Genomic DNA, 24,603 nt, shown 5'->3' with positions numbered 1-24,603 from the left:
GGGAGCATCAGGACTCAGGGGAGACTGGGAATACAACTCGGGCCTGGGGAATATACTGCTGCGTCCTGGTCTCCTGAGCCGACTCCCTAGCCTGCTCTGTGTTCGTGAAAAATGGCAGCAGCCTTGTGAGGAGGATGGGCTGAGGGTGAGAGGTGAGAAGAGCTGCAAGGGGGAGAGGCAGGGAGCTGGACTAGGCAGATTGGGGAGCTGGAGCCGGGACGACCTGTGGGGCGCGTCCGAGGGAGTGGTGGGCTGGGGCTTCTGGGGAGCCCCGGCCCGCCGGAGGCCCGTCTCTGCGCAGCCTCCGCCCTCGCCCTGCCCGCCGCGGGGCGCGCCTGGAGCTAACGGTCCTGAGCCGAGGCCGGGAGGGAAGGGGCCGTCGCCGCCGGGGGGGACGCGTTCTCGGGCCATGCGCCCGGCCGACCCCTTCTCACATCCTTTGCACCCCTGAGCCAACCCGTACCCCCCGAAGGCGGGGAAAACAGGTAGCAGAGTGCGGGGCCCACGCCCAAGGGGAGCCTCGTCTCCACCCGCCCCCTGCGACCTCCGGTGGCCTGCGGGCGCGGAGGCGGGGCTTGTCCGGGAGCAGGGTGTGGCCACACCCGGGGTGGCCATTCCGATGGGCAGCACTCGGTGACAGGGACTCGGCGGGTGGCTGAGCGCAGACGGTGCAGGTGGTCCCGGGAGCCCCCACCCCGCGGCCACGTCTGCGCGGAGGGTGGTGCCAGCGCCCCGCGCCCCGCGCCCTGAGCCCTGCGCCCCGCGCTTCACTTCCTCGCCGCCAGCGCCGGCCCCCAGGTGCGTCCGGGCGACCTGGGGGTGTGGGTGGGCCCGGATGGGCAGCTCGTAGTCCTGCTTGGCTGCAACCCCTGGGTAGGGTCAGGCACACAGCTGGGGCAGGGCAGGGGGCGCGGCACACAGCTGGGGCAGGGCAGGAGGGCGCGGCACACAGCTGGGGTAGGGCAGGGGGGCGCGGCACACAGCTGGGGCAGGGTCGCGGGCGGGAGCTGGGCAGGGGCACTTCCGAGCAGGGCAGGGGAGCCAGAGGTGCTGGGCAGGAGGAAGCGCAGCTTCAGGAAGGCTGCAGGCGTGTGCTCGGAAATATAGGGGCCAAACTGCAGGCTGAAGGCAGGGGACGTGGCTCAGTGCTAGAGCAAGTGTGTGTGTGTGTGTGTGTGTGTGTGTGTGTGTGTGTGTGTGTGTGTGTGTGCGTGTGTCCCTGGATTCCATCACAGGCTCCCACAAAACAAGACGCAACCCACCCCCTCCCCCCACATGCTGAGGCACTCAGTGACTAGGCCCATCCCCCTGCTTCCGTGGGAAATACCCTGCCCAGGGCCCTGGCGCCGGGGCTGGGCACAGTCCACTCTCCAGCCCCACTTGCTGTCTCAGTACCCACCTCTGACTCTTTCTTTCTGGGCCCTTCCTCTGGGGGCCAGAGGCAGCCTCCTTCCTGGCACATGCAGGGCCTTTGGTTTCACTTCTTTCATGCAGGTGAGTGGGTGCTGAGAGCCAGAACTCAGGAGGGCCTAAAGTGGGTCAGGCTCTCTGAGGGAACAGTGATTGCCCTCCCCTCCCCAGAGTCCCTAAAATGAGACCTAGAGATGGATGGCTTTTGGTGCCTTCAGAGATGTGTCAAAAGGAAAATGTAGATGAGTCCCCCCAAAATTTGAAACCTGAAGAGTAAAGTTGTGGTGACATGGTTTTAGACCTGTCCCAATGACTAGTGATCTGGAAAAGTCATTTCCCCTTTCTGAGCCTTAGTTGACAGGCAAAATAAAGGGGTTGACAGACTGGTGATTTTCCAATGGTTCTTGATCAGGCTGGTCAGTGAATTGGAGACCATAAATGGTGACGGGGACATAATCTGGGTCAACCACATGCAATGTGAACCCCTTCCCTGCTGTACTGTCTCTCCAGCCCCACAGCTGTAGTTTGATCTGTTGTGACTATTGACCATGGGCAAGACTTATAGAAAGATGTAGAAATGTGTAGAAAAGGGATTGTGTTGTGTTAACACATATATTTGTCATGTTGGGCCAGAGGCCCAGCAAACTTTTCATATACTAGGAAGTCTCTGAGGGAAGTCTGGGATAGTCAAGGGTCTTTCTGTCAGACTCCTTTAAGGAGGCAGCCTCATGCCCAGCACCACAGCTGAAATGTGCCAGGGCCACAGCCAAGCATGTGTGCAACCCCCATTGCAACAATGGCAGTGACACAATAATACACACATAAATTAAATACAGAGCCAGCTTCCCTTGGCTTTGTTGTTCATCTGTTCCTCCTGTGAAGCTATGGGCTGCCTCTCTTCTCACTCTGCCTTCTTTCCTTCCCCTCATCTCTGCTCGTGTGGGCTGAGCTCCCTCACTGTGGGCTGCTCTAGGTGGACTCAGTTTCGGAACTTCTCTTTCATAGGCCCTGGACACAACCACCTACCCCATAGACCCAGGGCTGGAATAAGGGACCCTGACACCTCCGATCCCACAGAGGTTCCAGGTGCACAGAGCAGCTTTCTCTTCTCAGGATGGCCTCGCCCTCTGGCTCTCCAGCTTTTAGGCTAGAAACATCAGATGGAGGCCAAGAAGATGGTGCTGAGGTGGGAAAAAGAAAGCTGGGCCATGGGGATGGGCCGCCGCCAATGGAGTCATCAGTCCAGGATGAAGACAAAAACTTCCCTCTTCGGATCAAAGTGAACCTCAACTACAGAAAATTGAGCAGGTACCAAATGAAGCAGCAATTGGGGGTGTGTCCCAGGCCCTTCACCCCATGTGGAACATTTGTTCTTAGACTCAGTGGGTCAGGCCAGCCCCAGTGCCCATTCCTTTCAGCTTTCAGTTATTTAGTCTGGTCGTGATGGCTTCTGGGCCAATCTGTGGACTTGATTCTCAGACTAGAATACATATCCTGCTGTTCAGCCTCATAAGGACTGTGACAATAGGGGCTGGGGCACAAAGGGGCCAAGAATGGGGATAGTCTGGGTTTGTTTGCTTTTTGTTTTTGGTTTCACCTAACTGTACTCAGGCACTACTCCAGGCTTAGTGTTTAGGTGTTGCTTGGAGAATTAGATGGTTCTAGGAATTGAACCCAGAGAGCTTCACACACATGAGGCAAGTGCTTTTCCGTGGACTCACAACCCCTGGCCCTAAGAACAGGGATAGGAATTACCCCAGGACCTGCTTTTCCTCTACACAGGCCTTCAGTCCCATCAAGTATATCAATCTGTGCCCTTGTTGATGTCCCAGTTCTGAGCCCATGATGCTACCCTGTGACAGAAAATGCTTTGTTTAAGTAGTCACTTCCAGCCGACTGTCCAAAGGGCTCTCCAGACTAGAGCCCTCTTGGTCATGTGTTGGCCTTGTGATGTGTTGGCCTGGTCATATGTTGGCCTTGTGATTTGTGATGGCACGGCTGATGGAGCATAAAGCAAACCACAGCTTCCTGTTTTGGGGGTGTACAGCTTAAAGCACGACTGACTAATAATCCCCACCTTCATCATAGTTGCCAACCCTTACTTGGTTCGCCTCATCCACAGGACATGTGAAATGGGGGTCTGAGGGTACTAAAGTGTTACATGGTCTCTTAACTTTGTTTATCCTTTCATATCTGCCTGTTTTGGTGCTAGGAGTCCCAGGAGCAAACTAGACTGTGGGTAATAACATGGGGTTGCTTCTTCTCCTTCCTGTTTCCAGAATGTAGATTCTCAAGAACAACAGGCCGCTTCTGGGATCTTTCACAGAAATATGACTTTGGAGAAAAACTCCAGTCAATTGCTGATGGTTCTGGTGCCCTAAGAGGCCCTGGGAAGTCTACCCCATCTGGAATCCTCCAGGGGTTCGGAGTCAGGAACTTGACAGCCCCCACAAGAGCCCAGCATATCACTGGTTAAATGGGCACTTTAGTATGTCTTACTGCCTAATGGAGAACGTTTCTGACTGCTGGGGCTGAAGTGAGGAGAAAAGATACAGATGTTTCCTTTTAGTCCATAAAGTTCTAAAAGAACAAGCAGCTTTTCTTTAATCCTTATCAAGGCCCAAGACCAACCTCTACCTGTCTCCAGGCACCTTCTGTAAACCCTACTTGGACTCCAGCTCAAGATCCATGACAATATTTATTTTATTGTTCATTTATATTTAATCATTTTATATTTAGGTGTGTAGGAACTGGAGTGATAGCACAGCGGGTAGGGTGTTTGTCTTGCTCGCGGCCGACCGGGTTCGATTTCTCCGTCCCTCTCGGAGAGCCCGGCAAGCTACCACTACCGAGAGTATCCCGCCCGCGTGGCAGAGCCTGGCAAGCTACCTGTGGCGTATTTGATATGCCAAAAACAATAACAACAAGTCTCACAATGGAGACGTTACTGGTGCCCACTTGAGCAAATCGATGAGCAAAGGTACGACAGTGCTATATTTAGGTATCAGGGTTGTCAAGTTTTTATCTTTCCTATTTAATTTCTTGATTTGGGGTAGGGGGCACACCCAGCAGTAGCCAGGGACTACTCTGGCTCTGTACTTGGCGATTAAACCTGGGCCACCAGCCTGCAAAGCATGTGTTCTAGCCCTGTGAGCTGTCTCTCAACCGTATGGAATAAAATTTACTAGTGAAAATGAGTTTACTCTGGAATTGTAAATTGGGAAATACATGTTGTAGCAGGCCACCGGCTTTGGTAGAGCAAGTGGTGGGTAGGAGAGAAGCCCTCTTCCTGTTCTGAAGTGTAGGACACTCCCCCTTCAGCTGGGTGTGCCCTGAAGTCCAGTACGGTTCAGTGATGGCTGGGATCGGGGAGGGAGAGCTCCCTCTGCAGGCCAGACTCCAAATTCAGGTAGGCATCCTTACTGATTTTCAGTTCTTAGGCTGTGAGGATGAACCTGTTGTAAGATCCAGTCTCCTAGGAAACAAGAAGCACCTGATACTTAGAAACAAGCAATGCCTGGAGACAGGAAATTTCTGTGGATTTGCGCTTCCCAGGATCACTGTCCTTCCTGGGGCTCTGAGCACTTGGGGTCTTCTTGGTCGGTCTCAGGATAGAAGCTCAGAAAAGCTCCCACCACACTCCAGGATTGAGGATCATGCTGAGCTTAGAGGACTCCCCAAAAGGGCACTCCGGGATGGGAAACTTCCTGGGGAGTCTCTGGTTCCAGTGCAGCATCATTCAGAAACCATATCCCTCACAGCCAGCCAGACCCAAGCCGCTTTGACCGTGACCGGCTCTTCAGAGTGGTCGCCCAAGGTGTCCCCGAGGATTTGGCTGGCCTGCCAGAGTACCTGCGCCGCACCACCAAGTATCTAACCGACTCGGAATACACAGGTACGCCCGCTGTCCTGCTGCCAAGGTCTCACATCTGCCTGCTATGTGAAGCTGGGCTGACTGGGGCGGGGGGTGTCTGCCTGAGATCAGAGCAGAGGGGCAAGTGCTCTGAGAGGGCTTTCTTCAGGAAGGCTGCAGGCTGAACTTCCGTGACCCTCCTCAGCTCTGGGTTCCTGGACTTTCTTCTACTTCAGTCTGTTGTGGTCGATGCTGTGGGCATCCTCCATGCATTCCAGTTCTTTTTGATTTCAAAGCAAAGCATTGCTCAGATATAATGCACATATCATATACATCACAAATCTTAGCACATTCTAGTCAAAATATAAAATCTTTCTTGTTTGAACTGGTTAGAATAATAATTGTACCCTCTAGAAAAATTAAAACAGAAATAAAATGAAGTTGTCATCTGGACCACCTCTGCTATTGATTTGGGATGCATCTTAGAAACTTTTATAGTGCCTAAGATGAGTGTTTACACAAACATGGTTTTGCTCTGCATTCTAACTGGCGATGTGCTCCACCCCCCACTTATTGAATCTTATGGTGATTTCCCTTTCAGTAAGGGTATCTTTGGCCCAGTCATTTCTTTAAGGCAATATTATCTTTAATTTAAGGCATTGTGCCTATCACAGTTCCAGCTGTACTGCAGGGTCTCATAAATACATACATATCTATATATATATTATTGAATCACCGTGAGAACAATTATAGTTTAAGTCTCAGTCATACAATGATCAAACACCCAACCCTTCACCAGTGCACATTTTTCACCACCAAGAACCCCAGTTTACCCCCCATCCCACCCCTCCCCTGCCTATGTGGCATATGACTTCCACTTTTCTCTCTCTCCACTTTGATCACATTCAATATTTTGACAAAAGAACCACCATTATTATTTGGAATTGTCCCCAACAATAAGGCCTGTCGAAAAGGCATCATTAGATAATTTGTTTTCTATTCCTATTGCTGATTCTGAAGAGCATATGATGATTTTGGATTTCTGATATTTTAGTAATAAGTCTGGAGGGATTTCTACCAAAAGTTTTTGGGTTCCAAGATTGGTGCATGTGCCTCTGGGATCATGGCCATTCAGGAGCCAGGAGCCATTCGTGGGCAGCAACTCGGGGCCTCATCAGAGCGGGGAGAGGGGCTGGTTTCACCCCCCATTCCATGAGACCCTGAGTGTCACGTCACTACAGTCTCATACCTGGCTGTCCAATAGGCTCTGAAAAGGTGGCGGCCACCATGCCACTGGGGAGAAAAGGCGGAAGGGACAAACACCCTTCCCCAAGCAGGGTGGCACAGCACCATAGTTTAGTGCTCAGTCCAGATGCATTTCTGCCAAAAGCCGCTGGGTTCTGAGATTGGTCTGTGTGCCTCTGGGATCATGTCCATTCAGGAGCCAGGAGCCATTCAGGGGCAACTCGGGGCCTTGCCTGGGTGGGGTGAGGTGGCTCAGTCATTTTGACAACTGCAGGGTTTTTTTTGTTTTGTTTTGTTTTTTGCCTTTTTTTGGTCACACCCGGCGATGCACAGGGGTTATTCCTGGCTCATGCACTCAGGAATTACTCCTGGCGTTGCTTGGTGGACCATATGGGATGCTGGGAATCGAACCCAGGTTGGCTGCATGCAAAGCAAATGCCCTACCTGCTGTGCTATCGCTCCAGCCCCACAGCTGCAGTTTTTAACTTTGCAGATTTTACAATAATTCAGTTAACTTACTCTCACTGGTAGCCATTAAGGTTTGTGATAGTTTTTGGCCTTAATATATCATATGTTAAGTCTTTCATAAGTAATTCTATTTGATTCTTACAAGACACTGGAATATACCCATTTGACTGTCTATAAAACTGAAGTTAAGAGACCAGGTGACGTTCTGATGAAGACAGTCATTAGGTGGTGGAATAACTTTAACAAATATTGCTCTGAATATTCTTCTACAAATAACAGTATACATATGGCATGTATATTAGGATACACATGATTTCATGTAGATCAATATATATAGATTTGTGACATATATGTCATGTCTATTATATCTGAGCAATGCTTTGCTTTGAAATAAAAAAGAAGCGGAATGCATGGAGGATGCCCATAGCATAGCATCGACCACAACAGGCTGAAGGAGAGGAGAGGCCAGGAACACAGAGTGTCGGGAGATCGTAGGAAATCCAGCCCAAAGCCTTCCTGAAGAAAGCCTCCTCAGAGCACTGGCCCCTCTACTCTGGTCTCAGGCAGACACCCGCCCCCAGTCTTAGAAGTATAATTACTAGGGCAGAAATTGTAGTCATACACGTTTGTGTGTATATATATATATATATGTATATATATATATATATATATATATATATATATATATATATTGCCCCCACTTCCCCTTGTCTTAATTTTTTAAGGGGGTTATCCGCTGTGGTTCTTGGGACTTTTTTCTGGCTCTTTGCTCAAGGATCACTCCTGGTCTGGTTGTGTTTAGGGCAGCCACCTGTGGTGCTGGGGATAAAACCAGGTGGACCTAATGCAAAGCAAGTGCTTAATCCTTTATTTCAGCCTGACTTATTGGTAATTTTTTCCCCTTTGGGGGCTATTCCCTGGTGGTGGTCAGGGCTTGCTCCAGGTTCTGTGTTCAAGAATCACTCCTGGCGGTGCTGGGGATGGTCTGATGCATGCAAGGCAGGCACCTCCAGCCTCTGTTGGCATTTTAATGCCAATGTTCAGCATATAGTGAATGCATATCCTCCCAGGAGTGCTCAGGAGCTTGGGCTCCCCAAGGGTCCAGTCTGAGCACCTATGCCCTTCCCTCCCTTCTCCTGTAGAGGGTTCCACTGGGAAGACTTGCTTGATGAAGGCTGTGCTGAACCTTCGGGATGGGACCAATGCTTGCATCCTGCCACTGCTACAAATTGACCGGGACTCTGGCAATCCCAGGCCTCTGGTGAATGCCCAGTGCACTGATAAGTACTACCAAGGCCACAGTGCCCTGCACATTGCCATTGAGAAGAGGAGCCTGCAGTGTGTGAAGCTCCTGGTGGAGAATGGGGCCAATGTGCACGCCCGGGCTTGCGGCCACTTCTTCCAGAACAGACAAGGGACTTCCTTCTATTTTGGTGAGGAGATGTTTTGGGGAAAGTGTAGTCACAGAGGGATGAAAGTTTTGCTCCAGGTTACGGAGTTAATGTGTTGCAGAGCTGGCCTTTAAAGATCAGCAGGCCATTCAGACCCTGAGTCCGGTGTTTCTATTAGTCTGCCAGTAAAAGCAGTTAGTCTTAGGAGATGCTTCTCCTTGTCTCGAAGAGAAGGCTTTCCACATACCAGCCCAGATGTGGGCAAGGGACTCTCTGCTAGAACTAGTGTGTGTAAGACTAGATTCAGCAGGGTGTGGAGAGAGGGGCATCCCTGCCAGGCAGCAGGGATGTCAGACTCTGAAGAAGGAAAGAAAGAGGAAGGGGTAAAGGGTCCTGCCTGGCTGGCCCTTGTCCTGCTATTTTTGAAGGCCTTGAGCTTTGATCCCTTCCCAGGGTCAAAGTTGCAGACAGGGCTGCCCTCACTAGTGCTCATAGGAGATGTCATGGCTGCCCTAAGGGTGCCCAGAACTGTCTCCCCCAGTACAGACCTGGGCGGGCCCCCAGTCCAGAGGTGTTATTCTCTCCTCTGCTGTTAAGAGTCTGACCCTTCCAGGAGGCCTGACCTGTCCAAGGAACATGAGGATTAGATGGGTGGAAACTGGGAGACCTAAGGCCTCAGCTGCCCCCCTTGCCCCTAGGTGAGCTACCCCTCTCACTGGCTGCATGCACCAAGCAGTGGGATGTGGTCACCTACCTGCTGGAGAACCCCCACCAGCCTGCCAGCCTACAGGCGACAGACTCCCAGGGCAACACAGTCCTGCATGCCCTGGTGATGATTGCAAACAACTCAGCGGAGAACACTGAACTGGTCATCTCTATGTATGACAAGCTCCTTCAAGCCGCGGCCCGCATCTGTCCCACTGTGGAGCTCGAGGACATTCCCAACCTGCAGGGCCTTACACCCCTGAAGCTGGCTGCCAAGGAGGGCAAAATTGAGGTGAGTTGATGGATTTTCCTCTCTTCATCCTTCCAGGAAGCAGCAGGACTTGCTCTGGAATTTGGGGCAGAAAGAGTCCCAAGTTGTAGTTGACTTTTTCAAATTTTATTTTTGGATCATACCTAGTGATGCTCAGGAGTTACTCCTAGCTCTGCACTCAGAAATCACTCCTGGCAGTGCTGGGGGATCATTTGGGATGCCGGGGATCGAACCCTGGACAGCCATGTGCAAGGCAAGTACCCTCTCTGCTGTCCTATTGCTCTGGCACCCCACTTTTGTATTTGAGTACTCCTACCAGTAAGTAAGAATGCTTTTCGGCATGCACCTCTAATATATGTGTCACATAAGTGACACATAAGCTGCTAATATTTTACCGAACAGAAAACACACTTTTTTCTTTTATAAAATGCAAGGAATTTTTAAAAAGTCATTGGGTTTTTAAAAAAATTTATTTTTAGGAGACATCTTTCTTATATTCTTTGATTTTTTGGTTTTATTTTTTTATTTGGGACCATACCTGGTGATGCTCAGGGGTTACTCCTGGTTTTGCACTCAGGAATCACTCCTGGTGGTGCTCAGGGAACCATATAGACAGAAACATATCCATATGGTTCTATCGGGATAGAACCAGGTCTGCCTCATGCATGGCAAGCACCCTACCTACTGTACCATCTCTCTAGCCCCTTCTTTGCTTATTTTGTTAGTAGATTTGCTACTTAGTTATCTTTGGGTTCCTTAGGCAGTGATCTCCCAGTTTAACATTAGAAAAAAAAATGTGGTTGAGCCATGCCTGTCAATGTTCAGGGTTTACTCCTGTTCTGCACTCAGGACTCGTTTCTGGCAGTCAGGGCTCTGGAATCAGACCTGGATTGGCTGTGTGCAAGACAAGTGCACTGCCTTCTATACATTCTCTCCAGCTCCAACATTAGAAAATTGTATGGTATTTTCCCCATATCTACTTGGGAAAAACTCTAAGTTTTACATGTTTTTATGTATAGAAGTGCCTTTTGTTTTAGATTTCCTTGGTTTTGCTATGGATATATACTTCTCTGTGTGTGTGCTCATATAGTTGCTGTCTCTTTTTTCAACTTAATTTAATTTTTATAAAGTTGTTGGTGATAATTTATTACATTCAATATTCCAACACCAATCCCACCATCATTATTTCCAATTTTCCCAACCGCTACCAAAGCCTGCTCCAATAGCAGGCCCTAAGTAATTTATTTTACATTGCTTGTTCTGAATAATTCACTAAAAATGTCAAAGAGATTTCATTAGAAGAACATGTGTGAAGATTGTTGTATCTCACCCTGGAGCCATTTAAGCCCTTGTATAAGAGATTACTAACATGTTGTTACGAGTTAAGCCTTATGTGTTAATTTTTTTTTTTTTTTTGCTTTTTGGGTCACACCCAGCGATGCTCAGGGGTTACTCCTGGCTTTGCACTCAGGAATTACTCCTGGCAGTGCTTGGGGGACCATATGGGATGCTGGAGATTGAACCCGGGTCAGCTGCGTGCAAGGCAAATGCCCTACCCCCTGTGCTATCGCTCCGGCCCCTGTTAATATTTTCTTAATCGAGATTGGTTGCTTTCTACTTTACATTCCATTCAATGTGGTTGCTACTCCTGGTTATATCAGTGGTGTAGAGTTTGAGATGTCGCTCTGGGATTTCTAAAATTTTGAATGGGGAGATAAATTTTTAACTGGATGGTGAATTTGGACTTCCTGAATCATTTGTGAGTCTCTGGATCATGGCCAGTTAGTGAGGTTACATGGTGCCAGAGGCAGTTTATGAGTGTGACTGCCAGGCTCCTGAAAGAACAGGGAGATGGAGAGAAGTAGCCCATCCCTGACTTTGTGAGAGTCTGGAGAATTATTTAAATTTTTTTTGTTTGTTATTTTGTGGACACACCCAGAGATGCTCAGGTGTTACTCTCCTGGCTTTACACTCAGGAATTACTTCTGGCAGTGCTTGAAAGGCCATACTGGATGCCAGGTATTGAACCCAGGTCAGCTGTGTGCAAGACAAATACCCCACTGTACTATTTCTCTGGCTCCACTGTCCCCCCCTTTTTTTTAAGTTCCACCTATTTTTATTTTTATTTGTGTTTAATTGAATGTTACAAAGCTTTCATAATTGAGTTTCAGTCATACGATGTTCCACTAGTATAGAAAAAAAATTATGAAAAAAGGCATAAGTTAAATTCTTATCCCTCCACCAGTATATATTTCCCACCACCAATATCCCCTGTATCCCTCCTGACACCTCCCTCCCCAACCTGCCTCTATGGCAGGCACTTTTCTTCTCTCTCTCTCTCTCTCTCTCTCTCTCTCTCTCTCTCTCTCTGTCTCTCTTTGTGTGTGTGCATGTGTGCATGTGTGTGCGTGTGTGCGTGCGTGCGTGCGTGTGTGTGTGTGTGTGTGTGTGTGTGTGTGTCTGTCTGTCTGTCTCTGTCTCTCTCTCCTTTTGGGATTATAGTTTGTAATACTGATACTGAGAGGTCATCATGTTTAGTCCTTTGCCCACTTTCAGCACATATCTCCCATCCAGAGCGATCCCAACCATGATTGTCATAATGGTCCCTTCTCTATCCCAACTACCCTCTCCCCCAACCCTGCTATCCCATTTTTAATGCCTAAAACTTAATCTTAAAGTTATGATGGTATACAGAATAAATGTGGTCCAGCTTTCCTTTTGTCCCAGATGATTTGCCAGTTGTCTGATCCTTACATTTATGGTTTCATGGGTGTATGGTTTGTGCAGTTTACACAGGACCATGTGCAGAGAATTAGGATATTTAAAGACTAAAATAAATAAATCATAAGTACAAAATTTGCAATTTTATTCCTGCTTAGCAAAGGTGGAGAAAGGGAAGTTGTCTAAAGGGAAGTGCCTCAATTTGGCCCTTCCTTCCTCATTTGTAAAACCCAACTGCTTTGGGGGGCCAAAGAGATAGTACAGCAAGTAAGGTACTTCCCTTGCACAAGACCAACATGGGTACTATTCCTGGCATCCCATAGAGTCCCCTGAGCACCACCAGGAGTGATTCCTGAGTGCAGAGCCAGGAGTAGCTCCTGAGCATTTCTGGGTATGGCCACAAAACATAACAAACAAAACAAACAAACAAACAAAAAAACAATCACATTGCTTTTGAACTTGCTCAGGTTAGAGACCCTTCTGGGTCTGTTAAAGGCTCAGGATCCTGAGAACTAGCACAGGGATTAAGGTGCTTGCCTGACATATGGCTGACAGAGTTCCTTTCCCCAGCACCCTATATGTTTCCTGAGCACTGCTAGGAATGATCCCTGAGTGCAGAGCCAGGAGTAACCCCTGACCATGCCAGATGTGGCCCCAAAAGAAAACAAATCAAAACAAAAAACAAATTCATGGATTTTGATCACAGAGGAACACACTCAGATGTGACCCAGAGCCTCCAGCTTGCATCTCTCCTGAGGGTTCCAGGAGAAGGCAGGAGTCAGGGAGGAAAGTCCAGGCCGGCCAACAGGCTGGAATACATACATGGGTGGGCAGTAATGTCTGTACTATGGCATGTGAAGAGTATGCACCGGACATATGTGCAGGGTGCATGCATGAGTGCTGCAGGGTGGGCAATCACCGAGGTATAGAGTTGCTTCCTAGCCTCCAGATACAGACCAAGCTCACAGGATTCAACCTGCAGATTTTCAGACACATCCTGCAACGGGAGTTCTCAGGGCCATGCCAGGCCCTTTCTCGCAAGTTTACTGAGTGGTGTTACGGGCCTGTCCGTGTGTCCCTCTATGACCTGGCCTCTGTGGACAGCTGGGAGGAGAACTCAGTGCTGGAGATCATCGCCTTTCATTGCAAAAGTCCGGTGAGCCTACCGGGTCTGAGGGGGGACTGCCTATGGGACCACACCCATCTTGTAACTGAGAGGTGTGTGTGTGTGTGTGTGTGTGTGTGTGTGTCTGTGTGTGTGTCCTTGAGTCACTTAGGGCTCCCCATACACTTGCTGCCCTGTCCCTCAACCCTCATACAGACTTGCTGAGTGTAGGCCTGCCTCTCACATTCCAGCACCGGCACCGCATGGTGGTTTTGGAACCACTGAACAAACTGCTGCAAGCAAAATGGGACCTGCTGCTTCACAGGTTCTTCTTCAACTTCCTGTGTTACGTGATCTACACGGCCATCTTCACCGCTGTTGCCTATCTTCAGCCTTCCCTGGATAAGGCAAGATCAAGAAGGGCGGGGGTTATTTGGGGGGGAAGCTTTCTGGAAGCAATTCTGGAAGAAGGGTGAGGGGTAGGGACTCCCCACGTCTATCCTGCAAAGGATATAATGAGCCTTTGTCTGCTGTTGGGGAAAACTGACGCCTTAGGTCCTACCTGAGTGTCTCTCTGCAGAGCTTCCTCCCCAAAAACGTGACAGCTGGGAGCTCCTTAATGCTGCTGGGTCACATCATCGTCCTGTTTGGGGCTGTCTACCTCCTCTTGGGCCAGGTGAGAATTTCTCCAGTTTCCCACCTACTTAGCTCCAAGGCCACCAAAAGAAGCAGCTCCGGAATTTTGCGGTGAGGATCCTTAGAGCAGGGGAAGGTTTGCCCTCCATGCTCCCTTCATCAACAGAGAGAAGGAATCTCATACCCAGGTCTCCCCAGCCCAACCTCAACGGCAGTGAAAACTTTGGGTTCTGACCCTGCTTTCTGGGACCCTCCTCCTGCCTGTGGCTTTTCAAGATCCAGCGGGCAGCAAATGACTCCTCTGACTCCCCTCACAGAAATGGGGCTGGAAGCTCCTCCCTACCAGTCCTTCTTCTGAGCCTGCCTCACTTGGGGGCCATGGAACAGGGGAAGGCAGAAACTCTACATTTGAAAATGCAGTCAGCTTGCAGTGGAAGACTGGCACCTTGGCTCTCTCAGAGGGGTCAGGATTTGGGGATCAAATCCTGGTTGGCTGGAGTATGGGGAGGTCCCTGCTCTATGGAATGAGCAGGGCAAGGGCACCTTCTCATCATCAGTGTGTGCCTCATCCTCATTCACAAGGAGCTAACAGCCCCCTGGCACATTTTGGGGAGAGTCCAGTGCTCTCTCAGCAGGCTTCATGACAGGTTCCCCTACATTTTCCAGCTCTGCAGAGTCAAAGCTAGCCCCAAAGGTGGTCCTTGCCAGCCTCCCTCATAGCTAGGCTAGCAACCATGAGCTTGGGTCCCAACGCTGGGGCCTGGGGTTCACACTCCTTATCCTCCCCACAGCTGTGGTACTTCTGGAGACGCCGGTTGTTCATCTGGATCTCGTTCATGGACAGCTACTTTGAAATCCTCTTGTATGTGGCGCCTGCCCCCCCCCCCCCCCCCCCGCCTCACCACCTCAATCTTAGCCCTGGGAAAGGCAGGTGTGGCAGCAAGCGCTAGGCCAGCTTTCGAGGCAAGAAGTCAGGTCAGGGAGTTCCAGGGAACAGGGATCGAGTACAGGCCAGACTCAGGAATTGGGGCTGTGATCCGCCCTGCGGCTGTCCTCTCTTCCACCCTTGTCAATCACGACAGATCTCTACACCATCACTCATTAGTTAGGCTTTATTTGTTAGCCCACTTTTTAGAGGAGGGAATTGAGGTTCACGGAGTTAAGTAACTTAACTAAAATGGAGTTTTTGGGAATTGAGCTTCACAGGGGTTAAATAACTTAAACTAAATAGGGTTAGGTTTTTTTTTTGGGGGGGAGGGGTTAGGTTTCTATTTGGTCCTGTTCCAGATAGATGGGGTACTTCTCATCTGCCAGACAGCAATAGTGTGTGTGGTGAGAGTGGGGCTGGGGGGGCATCATCCCAGGCTAGTGAGGGCTGGGTAGCTGGCCAGGCAGCCCCAAACTGACCCACACCTGGCCCCATCTAGTCTGCTCCAGGCCCTGCTCACGGTGCTTTCCCAGCTGCTATGTTTCCTGTCGATTGAGTGGTACCTGCCCCTGCTTGTGGCCTCCCTGGTGCTGTGCTGGCTGAACCTGCTGTACTACATGCGTGGCTTTCAGCACACAGGCATCTACAGCATCATGATCCAGAAGGTGAGAGGCAGGTGTGACCCAGTGTAGCCTCACTGGGCAGGACTCACACATAGTCCCGAGGGACTCAGCAGCTAGAGAAATTTGAGCTTTTCTGTCTGTACATACTTGCTCTCAGGGGTCTGTGGTATGCCCTGCATGTGTGAGCAAGCATTCACACATGTGTATTTGCTTATGCCCACACAATAGCACACTATCCTGGCATACCCCTGGAGCTGAGAACTGCACTTTAGCCCATCTGTGTGCCCATGACCTGGGATATCTGAGCATCTATCTGTGACTGCATTCACTTGTTTATGCAACAAATATTTGGGAAGTGTGTCTAATGGGATAAGCCTTGTCTTATGTGGTGGGAGAACAAACAACCTCAACAAGTCCTGGCTCTCCTAATTTAAAGATGGTTAAATGTTATGAAGGAAATATGTATGACAGTATAAGGGGATGTAGCTGGGATAAGGGCGCTCAGTTAAAGACAGTCAGGAGTCTCTCTGCAGAGATGATGTGAACTTGAGACCTGCAGGGAGGAGGCAGTGACCATGGACTCAAGGAAGAAGCACTAGGGCAAATGGATTGGTCAGGATAAGGCCAGGATCCATGCTTAGGGTGCTCAGGACATAGAAGACTGGGGGAGTCGAAGGAGTCAGAGGATTTGGAGGGGGAGATGGGTGGAGGGATCAGGATGCCCCATGGGTTAACTATATCAACTACTTCATAGGAGTAGAATCATGTGGTACCTTTTTTGGTGGACATTCAGAGAAATGTCAATAATGTTTATCCATGTGCCATATATGGCAGAATTTTCTTTCTTCCTGAGACTATTATTATAGCTTTATACCACATCGCATTTATATATTCACCCACTTATGGGCTCTTGAGTTGCTTTTACCTTTTGGGTGGTGGGGGACAGGGCCGGGGCTGCTATGAGCATGGGCATACAAACAGTTTCTGAATCTCTGCTCAGTTCTCAGGACATATACCCAGATGTGGGGGTGCTGGGTAATATATAATTTTCTACCTGCCAGATGTAACTTTTTTCATCACATGTGTGTACAAGAAAACTCATGCTCTAAGCTTAGAGAGGGATCTGGGGGTCTGGCCCAGGTACCCACTCCAGCTTCTGGGCACATGTGTTCCAGGTCATCCTGAGGGACCTGCTTCGCTTCCTTCTGATCTATTTGGTCTTCCTAATTGGCTTCGCTGTAGGTAAGCCTCCCCTGTCCTTCCCTACACCCTAGCAATCTCTCGTTGTTGTTGGGAGTCATACCCAACTGTGTCCGGTGGACCATTCTGTGCTGGGAATTGAACCCTGACCTCTCACCTGCACAGCATGTGTTCATGGGTCATCTCCCCAGCCCTGTCCCCTATCACCCTGTTCCTCCCCTGGGCTGCTCTGGAGATTCCCTCGTGGCCTTCTCAACTGAGGCCCCCCTCTGCATCCTTCCTGCAGCCCTGGTGAGCCTGAGTCGGGAGGTCCCAGCAGGCTCCAATGTCACAGAAGCAGTCCAGCTGTCAGCGGGGCAGGAGGACAAGGAAGGCAGCTCAGCTCCCTATGGGAGCATCCTGGATGCTGCCTTGGAACTATTCAAGTTCACGATCGGCATGGGCGAGCTGGCCTTCCAGGACCAGCTGCTCTTTCGAGGTATGGTGCTGCTGCTGTTGCTGGCCTATGTGCTGCTCACCTACATCCTGCTGCTCAACATGCTCATCGCCCTCATGAGTGAGACGGTCAACAGCGTTGCCACTGACAGCTGGAGCCTCTGGAAGCTGCAGGTGCCTCTTCCCCTACAGGCTTCCCTTCCCCTCCAAGTTTGGGATGGCTGAGCTGGGCCCCTGCAAGGCCCTGATCCTTGTCCATCTCCTCTGGCTGCTGTGAGGACACAATAAGCTCATAGCTCTAAATCTTTTGGAATAGTGTTTGACACGTAGTAACTGTTCACTGTGTTAACTATCATCATTATCACATTATTTTTATTAATTTATTTGGTGTGGCGTATAGGACCATACTGAAAGGTGCTCAGGGCTTACTCCTGGCTCTGAGGTCAAGTGTCACTCCTGGTAGGGCTCAGGGGACCATATTGGGTGCCAGGGATTAAACCTGGATTGGCCATACGCAAGGACCCTATCCATTGTACTATCTCTCCAGCCCCCTGTTTTCTTGAAGGCCTGCTGACGCAATTCCCCTTACCCTCTCTGAACCTCACTTGATAGGCTTATTTCCAGAACATAACTAAGTTCTTGGTCCCTTGCAACTACCATTCTCTATTCACTGTGTGCCACATAGGGCCAGCTCTGTGGGTGAAGCAGGCCTTGGTTTAGCCTGGCCTGAGGAAGTTGGGAGTACAGACACCCTTGTAACAGGGGGGCTGAGAGGACATTAGCTCATGGTGAAAGGAATAGCTATTTCTTTTCTTTTCTTTTTTTCTGGGCTGGAGCGATAGCACAACGGTAGGGCATTCGCCTTTCACGTGGCCGACCCGTGTTCGATTCCTCCGCCCCTCTCGGAGAGCCCAGCAAGCTACTTTGAGTATCATGCCCGCACAGCAGAGCCTGGCAAGCTACCCGTGGTGTATTGGATTTGCCAAAAACAGTAACAAATAAGTCTCACAATCAAGAGATGTTACTGGTGTCCACTCGAACAACCTTTCTTTCTGGTTGTTGTTATTGTTTTGGGTGCGCATCATTTGATGATTAATTTCTGCCTTGTCCTCTGGGTTCACTCCTGGCGGACTCACGAGGCCATAATGCTGAAGATTAAATCTGGGTTGGAGGTATGCAAAACAACCACTTTACCAACTGTACTATTGATTTAGCCCTGGAGTAGCTGTTTCTTGACAGAAGGATTGGGTGGGTCTGGGCAGTTGGCACAAGGAGAGCCTGGCCTGGGACGTTGAACTCTGATACTGATTTCTTATTGGCCTGTGTAAGCCTCTTCTCTTAGTCACCGTGTCTTCACCTGCAAAGCTCTGTGCTCCACACAATTTCCTCATGTGCTATTAGGAAGGCACTGTGGACATGGGATGCAGCAAATGAAATTCTGTCCCCAATGGTGTGTATGTAATTTTTAACCTATAAGGTTGCAATAGCAAATCACTTTAGAGAACTCATCATGTGTTGACATCCCAACATACATCCAGGGCACATAATTCTCAGTCTGCAAGATGGAAAGAGAGTTCTAGGGTGAGGTCTCAAGATCATTCTGATGAACAAAGTTATCACTGATGCAGCATTCAAACCCTCATGCTTAACAGACTGTGTGGAATTGGGAAATGCTTTGGTGCATCTCCTTGGTTATTATATATGATTCATCCTTTGTTCCCAGAAAGCCATCTCTGTTCTGGAGATGGAGAATGGCTATTGGTGGTGCAGGAGGAAGAAGCAACGGGCCGGTGTATTGCTGACTGTTGGCACCAGGCTGGATGGCAGCCCTGATAAGCGCTGGTGCTTCAGGTAGGTAGGGACAGAGGTTGTAGGCCAGCCTTGCTCCTTGCCAGGAGCAGGTACAGTGGGAAGGGCCAGGCAGGGCTGGGTAGTGAAGGTCAGAGATGCTGGATCCCATAGGCCTGGGTTGCCACTGCCTCAGTGGCTGTGTCTATCTGGTCACCTGCCTGACCCATTGGTTAAAACTGAAGCTCCCTCCCCACAGGTCCCTGACTCTCTCCTCCTCTTGAAATAGAGAATAGGGTAAGGTCTCAACAGCCCTATACCTGAGTCAATTCTTAAGGAGAGGAAAAGTCATGGGCATGTGGAATAGCTACAAAAGGGCCTCAGAACCCAAAGACATGCCTAATCTAAACTCTTCTCTGGTGCTCTGGGCATTCTAGGTAACTTTGAACAGCTTGAAGAAATAATTGCCTTTGCTTCATGCTGGCACTGGCCCAGAACACAGCAGGCTGATGACAGGACTCCCATGGGATGGTGGATGCCCAGTGTCCTATGGAGAAGCAAACAGAAGCCCCATCCTCGCTGTGCCTGTATCCACTAGAATGTGTGCACAACTTGGTGGGGCCAAGAGTCCTCTCCCGGAGTAAATCAGGGTACACTTTGCTTGCTGGGACATCACAGCTGCTCTTTTGCTCTCAGGGTGGAGGAAGTGAACTGGGCTGCATGGGAGCAGACATTGCCAACAGTGTGTGAGGAGCCATCAGAGCCAAGCATCCCTGGTGAGCCATTACGTGGGCTGCAGTCCTTGGCCTGTTGAGTACACTTGTGTGTGTGCATGCTTATGTGCACATATACATGTGCATGTATATACACATGTGTATGTATATGCATGTGTGTCCACTTGGTCACACCATCATGGAGAGTTTGGGCCACCTCTATGGTTACTCCCTAGCTCCACTCTATGGCAGTTCCTCTTAAATGGGTTGCCCCCACTTCAAGCAACCTGCCCTTCCCTCTTCATTTCCACCCCCGCCTCTTTACTGGCCAGTTTTCAGGCAGTCTTTGAGATGATATGTGTTTCCTCTAGCCAGCCTTGGTTCTTTTGTTTTGGGGGGCCACATGCGGCAGAGTCTCCTGGGCACTTGAAATTCCATGGCAGGGGTTCAGGAAAAGCTCTGAGGAAGAGGATGAGATGACAGAGTGGAAATGCCCACCAAGATCATGTCCTGTCCACAAGGCACTCTGTTTTTTCTTACTGTAGCTTCCTCCTGACCTCCCTGCCCACCACTGCCTCCAGGGGACACACCCAAAGGCCCAAGCCATATTGCTCTTCCTCTCTTTTTCTAGGTTCTATGACGAAACTTGCCCAGGCCTCCCCACTTCGACAGGACACTGCCTTGGAGGAAAACCATCTGCCCCTTCAGCTCCTGGAGTCCCGCTGACGGCCCAGATGCACCAGGCAATGGGCGAGACCCTGAACTGTTTCAGTCATGGGGAATAATGGTGGCAAATACAAGTATTTTCTCTTGGCTTGCCTCCTGTAAACTTTATTTGAACAGTTACTGGGTTGTTGGATGCTCTGACATCTGCATCTTTGCGAGTATGCGTCTATGCCTGGGCTCCATCATCCCCATTCCTGCAAAAGCTCTCCACCCAGCTCCACACCCAGCCTCAGGGTCACACTCGCCTGGGTGCACGAAGCAGGCTGGCACTGTGCCCACTATCTTGGCAGAGGCCTGGTAGTAGGCATAGGTAAGCAGAGCTGCCTCGCTTCTCTCTCCCATGGCCTTCAGAAACTGAGACCACTTCCAGGACTGCTCCCAAAGTTCTCGAGCTTCGCTGCTTCGTGCAAGCTCTGAGGACTCTCTTGTTCCATTAGGCTGCCTATTTCAGTTCCTCCAAGCTTTTCTTTACACCAGCAAGGCAGGCTTCCTGAGACTATGCTCTGAAGGTGGCTCCCCAGTGCCCACAGAGCACCCAGTCTGCCATGGCTTTGCCAAACACCTCCAGATTCATCTTCCTCTGTTTTCCGCTGTTTCCCCATTAACCCTGTTACTACTTTGACTACATTCTTCAGGGGACTAATGAACCTCCCCTGTTTCATACCTTGACTCAGCTCTGCCTAGGCGTCTAGTCTAATCCCTCCATTGAAATCCTACACTTTGGACCATAGAGATGGCTGAGAAGTCTGGGGTGCAAGACTTGTGTGCTTTGTATGTGGGGGAGGTATGGGGGAATGTGTGTGGGGGCACCATATGGTCCCAGGGCTTGTCACCCCCCAATTCCATATTTATTTCTAATGGCTGCTCGAAAACTGTTAATGATAGTCTTTCTACTTTTTTTCAGCCAAAATGAACGCTGCTCTCTTGGTGTAACATGTTACAAAATGTATAAATATGAACTGGAATTTTATTTGGGGAGTGCTCTGAAGCAGTGCTCAGGGAAGGGAGGGCACTGCATGTGATGCTGGGCAGAACGCTGCTGGGCTAACTTCAGGTGCTGGTGATAGAGACGAGGAGAGCAGACAGGGTAAGATTAGGGATACGGCCCTTACAGAAAGGAACCACCAGGTTCCACGGGAGATGGAGGTGATGTGTGCTGACTTGGATGACCCAGGCACTACTGGGAGAGATTCATGTCAGCATTCTCTCCCCTGTTTTAGTAACTCACATTCTTGGAGCATAATAAATACTCATCCACCCACCTTTGGAAAAAAGGTATGAAAAGAGAAGGTTTCAGTCTTTCTTTGGAGTCCTGTTTTAGGAGACCCCTCCCATAATCTGGGAGGTTCCCTGCACCCTAAATAAAATCTTTACTGAATTTGGTCACTTGCTCTCCTGGACCATGCCTTCAATCTTGACTGCTTAAGGACAAGAACCTGAACATCTCCCTGTTACAACACAGGGGGCTACCCAGGCCACACTCAAGTGGTACTGGGAGACCACCTGGTGCTGGGGATTCAACTTAGTGACTCTGCATGCAAGGTATGTGTTGCAACCCTTTGAGGTATCATAATATATATACTTCTTGATAGGCCTAGAGACAGTACAGGGGTTGCATGTGGCCAACTGGGTTAGATCCCAGGCACCACCCAGAGAAGCCCTGAAAGCTGCCTTCCTCCCAATTCCTCCCCCAAGGAGTGACCCCAAGCACTCTTGGGGTGGCAGAGTTAACCCAGGGGCCTCTGCAACACAGCATCCTCGCTGTTTCATTTTGAACTGCAGCCAGGTTGTCCGAATATTAGCAGGAGTGGTCCTGACCCCACCCCTCAGCCCTCAGCGTAGGCTACTTACAGAATATTTTTTTCTGGGCTCCACTGCGCGGCTGTCCGGGGCAGGACAACCCATCCCCCTTCCCGAGTGTTTTTGTTCTGCCACTAGTGGCTTTTTTTGCAGAGCAATCAGGGCCAGGGATAGAGAAGCCGGAAGGGTCAGATGAAAGGATGGACGTGGATCCAGAAAAGATGTCCGCGCAGTCCTGTGAGGTTATCTAGTGTGATGAGAGCTGTCTGCGCAGGTGGGGAGAGGCGCCGGGGACACTCGGAAGTACCGGTGAGGTCTGTCTTCGCAGACCAGCAGCTCTTTGTAGAAGGGGAGGTAAGAGCTAAGAACGCGCGCCGCGTGCTAAGGCCCCGCGGAACTTCGCGAGGGTCAGGTCAGCGGCTGCTCAGAAACTCGAGCCCCTGGCTAAGTCCACTCAGCAAAGGGTTGCAGTGGATAGAGGGAACCGGTGCACCGTTTCCGCCTCGGTGCGCAGGCCCCGGCTCCGCCTCTGCGCCCCGCCCGCGCCCCGCCTCTGCGCCCCGGCCCCATATCTGCGCCCCGCCCACCCCTGTATTTGCCCCTGCGCCCCGCCCTCACCTCTTAACCCCGCCCCTTCCTCTTCGCCCCGCCCCACCTCTGCGCCCCGCCCCTGCCTCTGCATCCCGCCCCCACCTCTCCGTCTGCAGCTGCACCGCCCCCGCGCCCTGTCCCCGCCTCTACGCAGGCGCCTTGGATCTCGTCGCGCTCTGGGAAGCGACCACACGCTCTCTCGCAGGGGGCGTACCGGGGCGGGCGGGACGTCTGCGGGGCTTACCGAGCTGAAAGTTCCCGTGAGCCTTTGCGCCGACCCTCCTCGATTCTGAGAGGAATGGAGTGGTCCGGCTCCTTAAAGGCCTGGCGCGCGACCGGCACCTTCTTTTCTTCCTCGGTGTTCGGGCTGGTGTCTGGTGTGTGGCTCTCTGCGGGGAGGCGGACGGGGACGCTGTCCTGATTCTAGCTCCTGGGCAAAGGGCCCCCGGGGGCAGCGTGGCGTGCGGTGGAGAGGGCGCGCATTGGGGCCGGGCTCAGGGCTGCGCGTCTGTCCGTAGGTCGCCGACCGCGTGGGGCCTCGATGGCGGGAGCCCGTCAGCCCGGCGCACCCCGCGAGCACCCCGCGAGCCCCGGGTAGGTGCGTGGCCGGCTGCCCTGATGAGACTTGGGTCAGAAAGTGTCGTCAAATGAGACCGCTGACTGCGATGCGTAACGGACGCAGTCGCCGACCCCTGCGCGTGGCGTCGCGGCCCGGCCTGCGCGCTCCCCGCCGGAGGTAAGGCCGCAGGCTCGGGAAGGGGGATGGGTTGTCCTGCCCCGGACAGCCGCGCGGTGGAGCCCGGGGAGCGCTGCCAGTGCTCGACTGCTCTGATGACACGGCTAATAGGAAGTGCCGTCAGAATCGATAACTGACGACGAGAAGCCTGGCTGACTGCAGTCGAGTCGCCACTAGTTGCTGGTGCTTAGGGGCGAATTGGTCAGAAAATGTGAAATTAATGTTAACTGTTCGCCCAGGTCGCCAAGGATAAGTGGATCTCCACCATGAGACAAACTTGACAGCACCGTTGGCACCTGAAGGTAAGCATTAGTACATGCAGAGCTGAACGCTACGAGTTATGTCTAGATGCTTGGCGAATTGCTACCTTGATGTTTCTGCTCCTTTTGGTAATGTCCAAATAACTGACAGACTGCAGAAAGGAACTTGAAAAAGTCGAACTTAATCTTTGGTTTTGTAAGTGTTTTGTTGGGGATCAAGTGAAGGCTGCAAGTGAAACGTGCACTCAATTTATCAACTGACTTGAATTCAGCCTGTATAAGCCTGAGAATTGGTCTTAATCCTTAAAAGTGATGAACCATTAGAGGTTGGGGAGATGGGGTAGAGCACAGGGATAACAGCTATTTGTGATTTCAGTCTTACCCTAAAACCAGAAAGGACCTAAGATGTAATACTTTTTAAAAAGGACCGCCAAAATAATTGCATGATCAGAACAAAATCTTGATTTTTTTCCTTTAGTTGTGCTAACTTTGGTTGCTTGCCTCCAGGTTTGGGGTGCAGGAGAATGGCCAGCAGTGCAGTTGAGTGGCAACAGCTCAGATAAGAGGTAAGCTATGATCTAGATGGTGGACCTATTTTAGCTATGATTTGAAAATGGTATCAAATGATGAAATCACCCAAAATAGCTGGAATTACCGGCAGATTGTGTAGTGGTGAACAGAAGGTTTTCTGAAGATAATCTTCTAGCTGCTAAGTGACTGTCATTTGGTTGGAATGAAGTGTGAAATGTATACTTCTGTTTCTTTGCAGGCTACTTTTCCCAGAGGATGGTCACCTGTGTCACAGGGAAGAATGAAATCTCAAGGACAGGTGTTCATTATCAAGTTCAAGTTGAAAGGATTAACTGATTGTGCCAACAATAGAACCACAAAAGGGTTTTGCCAAGGAAGGCATGTTTGGTGTCCTCTTTATATTTGCTGAGGGAAATTCTGTCTTTGCAATTGATAGACTATTGCAATAAAGAATTGTTTCCACTGTT

At 50.5% G+C, this 24,603-nt stretch overlaps 1 protein-coding gene and 2 non-coding genes across 6 annotated transcripts; all 3 read left to right on the top strand.

The window, feature by feature from the left end:
- The first annotated feature begins 369 nt into the window (after positions 1-369).
- Positions 370-24,603, top strand: TRPV2 (transient receptor potential cation channel subfamily V member 2). Of its 4 annotated transcripts, none has more exons than XM_055139240.1 (18): positions 370-485; positions 2,524-2,718; positions 5,172-5,305; positions 8,119-8,409; positions 9,066-9,364; positions 13,047-13,220; positions 13,421-13,576; positions 13,750-13,845; positions 14,597-14,667; positions 15,233-15,398; positions 16,532-16,598; positions 16,843-17,165; positions 18,715-18,842; positions 19,476-19,555; positions 20,124-23,345; positions 23,585-23,647; positions 24,113-24,171; positions 24,375-24,603. In XM_055139240.1, exons 2-15 carry the CDS (start codon positions 2,525-2,527, stop codon positions 20,216-20,218), a joined length of 2,274 nt encoding a protein of 757 aa, XP_054995215.1. In that variant the 5' UTR covers positions 370-485; position 2,524; the 3' UTR covers positions 20,219-23,345; positions 23,585-23,647; positions 24,113-24,171; positions 24,375-24,603. The 4 variants fall into 4 exon arrangements, with proteins under 4 accessions (XP_054995215.1, XP_054995214.1, XP_054995216.1 ...); XM_055139239.1 differs by lacking the exon at positions 370-485 and adding an exon at positions 531-798 and having other exon boundaries at positions 2,416-2,718; XM_055139241.1 differs by lacking the exon at positions 370-485 and adding an exon at positions 533-798 and having other exon boundaries at positions 20,124-23,203.
- On the top strand, positions 23,434-23,503 carry LOC129405375 (small nucleolar RNA SNORD49). Its single transcript, XR_008630527.1, has one exon. It is a non-coding gene; the product is annotated as a small nucleolar RNA SNORD49 (small nucleolar RNA).
- LOC129405436 (small nucleolar RNA SNORD65) lies at positions 24,227-24,299 on the top strand. The gene has a single exon (XR_008630579.1). It is a non-coding gene; the product is annotated as a small nucleolar RNA SNORD65 (small nucleolar RNA).

The sequence above is a fragment of the Sorex araneus genome, chromosome 5 (assembly GCF_027595985.1).
Source record: "Sorex araneus isolate mSorAra2 chromosome 5, mSorAra2.pri, whole genome shotgun sequence".
Lineage (NCBI taxonomy): Eukaryota > Metazoa > Chordata > Mammalia > Eulipotyphla > Soricidae > Sorex > Sorex araneus.
This window is presented reverse-complemented; position numbering and strand designations above follow the sequence as displayed.

Excerpts from the sequence above, each read along its gene's own strand:
- TRPV2 (XM_055139240.1), top strand. The coding sequence starts at position 2,525 with ATGGCCTCGCCCTCTGGCTCTCCAGCTTTTAGGCTAGAAACATCAGAT. Across the intron at positions 2,719-5,171 it reads AACTACAGAAAATTGAGCAG|CCAGCCAGACCCAAGCCGCT; the intron begins GTACCAAATGAA and ends TATCCCTCACAG. Across the intron at positions 5,306-8,118 it reads AACCGACTCGGAATACACAG|AGGGTTCCACTGGGAAGACT; the intron begins GTACGCCCGCTG and ends CTTCTCCTGTAG.